We start from the raw sequence: 6,162 nt of genomic DNA, 5'->3' as shown, positions 1-6,162 counted from the left end.
TTGGGAAAAAAAAAAAAAAATCAAATTACTAAGCAACCACTGACAGGAATAACACACAATTGGTATCATTTTAAAGCTTAGAAACTCATCCCACCATTTCATTCAACTTTTAATGAGTGTCGAGTCATCCCGCTAAACCTGAGCGTACCACCTGCGGGCGCCACCTATCTACAAAAAAATTTAAAAAATCATATTTTTCAAAACTACTGCTTTGATCAACAAAAATAGGTGTCATTTGAAAGCTTAGAGCCTGAACTTTACAGTGAATGTAGCCAATTTGATTAACTCTTAAATAGTGCGGAGTTATTTATGAAATGTTTTTGAACTATGTACTTTTTTATACTATGCAACGTGTCAAAAACATCATACAGCTCATATATTCATGTTATATTTCATTTGAAAGGCCTCACAGAGTAGAATACAACAAACATAATTGACTTTGACTAAGCTTTGACTATTTTTGTACGTGAAGCCCAGCAAGACCCATATATAAATAATATACCGATGCAGCACTTATGTCACATTCTCGTAACTTCATGAAACATGCTCCAATTGTGGAAAATTGCACATCATTATTTACAGCAGATTCTCACGATTACATACAACACAATCCAGTAAGTCAATCACGAGGTATTCCTCACGGAATTATGCCACATAAAACCCCACAGGCACACAGACGCTAACTAAAATCAGCTTTCACGTGGCATTTTCGATTATAACTTAATGAAAAATGCACAGATGGTAGAAAATGGCATATCATTACTTACAGTGGATTCTCCTGATTGAAATGAGTTCAAAATCAACATAATCCCATATTCCTCATGGAGGAATGGTTTTAAATGCCCATTAGGGGGCGTCAATGGCTAAACAAAAAGGCTAACAATGCTGTAACTTATGATTTCTGATTAGAATTGTCCTCCTACCTTATTTCCTTCCTGAGTTATTGTATGTCAAATAAGAAAGATATGAAAAATTACAATTTTATATATATATAAAATTGTATAAAATATATATATAAATGTAAAATTTAAAAACTTTTCTATCAAACATTACCTACCTTTGGACTCTCCTTGCTATAGTTTTGGAGTTATGAGTTTTTACTTTTGTGTATGTCACTCAGAAAAAACAACTCAAAAAATGTTTTCAGGGCTTATAAGGAGTTAACTTCATGCCTAAACTGTTAATGTTTGGAATTTGCTAGTTAATATGGTTAATGTGATGCGGTCAATAAACGTCAATATTTTCACTAACATTTCTTACCACTAGATGGCAATAACATGCTTAATCACTCCTTGGCTTTCTTTCTTCATTGCTTTAAAAAAAGAGGATGGAAAGTTGTTTTGGAGTCAAGGGGCTAAGAGAGACAATGATTTTGCACTGTCTGGCAAAGAAATGCTCACACACACACATTCTCAAACATAAACACACACAACCACACTCCCTCCCACACTCCATCAATCTAGCAGCAACTGGGGCAGCGAGCAGAAGTGTGTCAGACTTTTGGGTGCATGTGCACATTTACATGTGTGCAATTGGGTTCTAGAAACTTCTTTCTAACCAGAGACATTTTCTTCTTTTTTTTTTCTGTAAAACATTCATTCTGCTACCACAGGACACTTCAGAAGAACAAAGACAAATTCAGTCTTTTTTGGAGAATGCTTTTTCTAAATTAGGTCTCCACATACGGATTACAGATTGATAAGGATCCTGTGGGACCTTACTTTTCTCTCATGGTCACTTTTTTTATTTTTCTTGTAGTCCTGACTTTTGCTTGACTCAAACAGTGCTTTACAACATGTGCAGACTTTGGAGGATAGCAGTTTTGCTCTGTGTCAAATTAGTGGACACTGCGAATGGAAATACAGGACTTGTGCCGGAAAAAGGGACAGCAGCTTCCTCCTGCTATGGGGGTTTTGACCTCTATTTTGTTCTAGACAAGTAAGTTATCTTGTTATTTACCACTTCTCCTAAGCAATGCATGGTAATAAGCATGACAACACTCCATAAATGCTGTGTTGGCATCTGCATACAAGACTCACGGTGAGTGAGGGCTTTAACCATTAACCTGACTTAGTTATAGACAGAGACACATGTATAAATTGCAAATGCACATGTAGAATTAGGCTTATAATTTAAATGCAGTGTATAGTAAAGCTTTTTCAGGGTTTGTTACAGTGAGGAAGGCTAAATTAAGTGATGCTTTCATGTATTAATGTTTTTAACCCATTGTTTTGGTGGAAACTAACTCCAAAAGTCACTTTGTCCCTTTAGGATACTTTGGAAAAAAAAAAGCCTATGCCATTTGAAAACTCACTGACTTAACTTCATTACATTATATGCAAAATAAGTGGCATCTGCTGACAAATGCTTTTCTGAGAACTCACTTTTCTTCATCATTTTTGCTCAATGAATTTAATTAAAGTCAGTTCTCCTCAAGTTCACACAGGTGTCCTATCAGAGGATCCACAGATATAGATCATCACAGGATTTTTGTGAAATAGTTTGCTTAAAAAAGGGTGCTCTCTTTAAAATAAATTTCATTTAATTTGATATTTTGTCAGTTAGTGCATAATGGCATAGACATAGAAGAGTTTACGAGAGAGAGAGAGAGTGAGAAAATGATGTCAAAATAATTGTTTTCTTCTGTAACATATGTCTCATCTAACATGAGGTGAGAAAATTGCATGTTTGGGGTCAATGCGGACACACTGGCTGGATGCAAGTAGTGCCCCCTGAGGGCAGTTTACAAATATGCAGCTCTGAGCCAAAAGCCTGGAAGGGAATGATAGATTAAACAGCTGTTTTAAGAGGCTATTTGCCATATTTGCTGTATTAGTTCCACATAAGCAATTTAATAGAAAAGTAATGTACTTTTATGCATTTTGACTATAAATTAAGGCTGTTTCAGAATTGTTTGATAGTTTTCTTGGCAACTCACAAGCTATCTTGACCTAATTTTGGCATGTAATGATGTGAAAGCCCTAGGACCCATTAGAACACATGGAAAATCAATTACATACAGTTCTAAACTCAGTCGTTTACCTGAGCGCTGTACACAACAGGAATACACACACATGGACATACAGTAGATTGGATGTGGGTCACATTTTCCAACTATTCAGTTTCTACCAGTCTAAACTTTGGCTCTACTTGGCAACTTTTCCCCAGAGTGTTATGTTCATGTTCGACGAATGTGTTTTAAGTAAAAAATAACACAGCTGTGTTTCCTAATACATGTAAATCATTCGTCATGGGTAGACTGGCGGTTCAGCTGTGAATGTGATGTTATTGTTGGATAGATTCATATGGTTATACGGTGACATACAGCTGTATCTCAACTCATGTCCCCTTGGATCCTAAATATAAATCAAATTCTGTCGGATCAAAGTAATTTTCATTTAGTTTATTCTCCCTTTTTTTTCAGTAAGAACATATTTCCGAATATAACAATGTTGATTATGTTATTGCATATTAGTGCACCCAATGGCCAAAAGAGGTTTCAGAGGATCCTGTAGGCCCTTTTCATGTCTTTCATCATCTACAAGACTTGTGAAATCAAAATATTATTTTCTACTTGATACACAAAAGGAATTCTAGAAATGCTATGGGAGAGTAAAATTAATGAATGCAATGATGACAACTGAGTTACATTAATTCCAGGATTTGCTATGACCTCCTTTCACTTTAATAACAGCACTCAACACTCAAGGTGACTTGTTGATGATCATGTTCTTTAGAATGATTTGAAATGTGTAAATTAGCTATTTATTTAATATAATAACTTTTCTTTGATTAAATTTGTTCGAAATTTCTAAACTTTCTCTTTATTTCCAGGTTTAAATAATATTAATATCTTCTCTTTTTTATCGTGGCATTAAACTTTTAGACCCCACTGTACTAAGAAAAAGAGCAAAGACAAAATCTGTCAAATGTTGTCAAAAGGCATCTTTACACAACCAAGTTAAAGGGTTAGTTCACCCAAAAATGAAATTTCTGTCATTAATTACTTCCCCCTCATGTCGTTTCACACCCGTAAAACCTTTGTTCATCTTCGGAACACAAATTAAGATATTTTTGATGAAATCCTAGAGGTTTTTTTATCCTCCACAGAGAGCAATGAAATTACCACATTCAAGGTCCAGAAAAGTAATAAAAACATAGTTAAAATAGTCCACATGACTACTCAACCTTAATATTATGAACTGCAAAAACAAAATGGGTGTGGCATGAAATGAGGGTGAGTAATTAATGACAGAAATTTCATTTTTGGGTGAACTAACCCTTTAAGGCTATTCGGGGCCTGCTCAAAATTCAATGGAAAGACTCAATTACATATAAAAGCCAGGCTAAGGCCTAGTCCACACGTACACGGATATGTTTTTATATGTTTATCCTGCTTCGTTTTTTTTTTTTTTAAATTGTGTCCACATGAAAACTTAAAAACATGCTATGAAATTCTGTCAAGAGCATGCCAAACCAACAGGTGGCGATATAACCCTAACCGTAAAGCCATGTTGGCCAATCAGAAGCCTGTAAAAAATGTTATTATCCGGTTCCGGTTCCAGTGTCACAAGCAAAAATCTCTGGTTTCACCATCTACACGACAACACTGTAACCAAAGTTTCTAAAAATCTTCACCCTGGCAGGAGTTTGCTTATGGACGGACAGCCAAACCGCATAGAAAAAGTTGCGGTTTTGAAAATACCTGTGTTTGTGTGGACAGGGCCTAAATCATGCCTGCTTTCACCCACTTCAGCCCCTAGTATCAAGGTATACAGCTGTAATTTAATTGTAAATACATGTATGCCACCTTTGAGCAGCATTAAATAGTAAAAGAAACCTAAATGGCACTTCTTCAGTTCTTCAGTGCCAATTTTTCAGTATAAGTATGGCAAAATACAGTCAAATCTGACTTTTGCAATAGTTTCAGCATTATTTTGAACGTCAGATTCATGTTTTTTTTTAAGGCTATAGCAGATACAAACACTACTGGTCATAATCAGTCATGCGGTATAACAGTATTTAGAGTCTTCAGCAGAAAAGAAATGCAAGGTGCCTTCTAGCTGTCATGGGACAATGCCCACCATTAAGTTCTGGTTATGTTTAACACGGGTTAGTTTATCAACACAAATCAATCAGCAATGCCTGATCACTTGGATCTGAGTTATGGGAAAGTCGGGGTTTGGTTGTTCTGTGGCTCCACTTTATAGCTGTGGGCTTGATGGTTTGGCTCCTGTGCTCTGGAGGGTCTGTGAAGGCCATTTACTGTTCTACTCCATTCATTCAGCTCAAGCACTTCTGCAGAGAGTGCAACAAGAGTTTAGAAGCAGTGTTGGGCATAAAGACACATGTGTTATGAAACTAATAATATAACTCATAACACTAATGACCAGGAAGGCCTGTTGTTGTCTCTGGAATAGTTCTGGAACCTCTGGCTCTGAATGGTCAGTCACGTCATTCTTTGATCAAACTAAATATTTGACCATTGTCCCAAATTAGAATGCTTTAATCGGACACTTTCCAATGTGACGTCACTGGGACTTGCTATAAATACTCTTCATGAGCTCTGGTTACATGGGTACCTTGTTTCATGTGGTTTATCATTAGAGATCCCCAGAGGACCTTTTGAAGCTGGAGGTATAGGGCGTTGCCTGCAATATGGGTGGGTGTGTAGCAGGGGGCTCCCTAAATCATTTCCAAAAATAGACGCATATACACTCTAAGGCCCTATCATACACCCGGTGCAATGAGGCGCCAGGAGCAACGCAAGTGTTTTTTGCTAGTTTCAGCCCAACGCAGTATTCATTTTCACATCCTGCACCACATTGTTTAAATAGCAAATGCATTTGCACCCATTTGTGTGCCCATGGGCGTGCTGGTCTGAAAACGAGGTGTGCTCAGGTGCATTGTTGGCACGTTACTATTTTGAGGCAACTGAAAAGGACTGAGCCATTGACCAACTGAATCCTGGTCAATGGTGCAATATTGTTTTTGTTATTTAAAGGTGCCATCGAACTTTTTTTTTACAAGATGTAATATAAGTCTAAGGTGTCCCCTGAATGTGTCTGTGAAGTTTCAGCTCAAAATACCCCATATATTTTTTTTTATTAATTTTTTTAACTTCCCATTTTGGGGCATAATTAGAAATGCGCCGATTCAGGC

General features: G+C 36.7%; 1 protein-coding gene across 1 annotated transcript in view; it reads left to right on the top strand.

Moving 5' to 3' along the window:
• The first annotated feature begins 1,286 nt into the window (after positions 1-1,286).
• antxr1a (ANTXR cell adhesion molecule 1a) overlaps positions 1,287-6,162 on the top strand; it is a 79,656-nt gene continuing 74,780 nt past the window's right edge. Inside the window, exon 1 of the mRNA XM_048210852.1 lies at positions 1,287-1,938. Coding sequence (XP_048066809.1) covers positions 1,796-1,938 — 143 coding nt within the window. The 5' untranslated portion in view covers positions 1,287-1,795. The remainder of the gene's footprint in view (positions 1,939-6,162) is intronic.

Source organism: Megalobrama amblycephala, linkage group LG12, assembly GCF_018812025.1.
Source record: "Megalobrama amblycephala isolate DHTTF-2021 linkage group LG12, ASM1881202v1, whole genome shotgun sequence".
Taxonomy (NCBI): Eukaryota; Metazoa; Chordata; class Actinopteri; order Cypriniformes; family Xenocyprididae; genus Megalobrama; species Megalobrama amblycephala.
The sequence above is the reverse complement of the archived record's forward strand: the minus strand, read 5'-3'. Positions and strand labels throughout refer to the sequence as shown.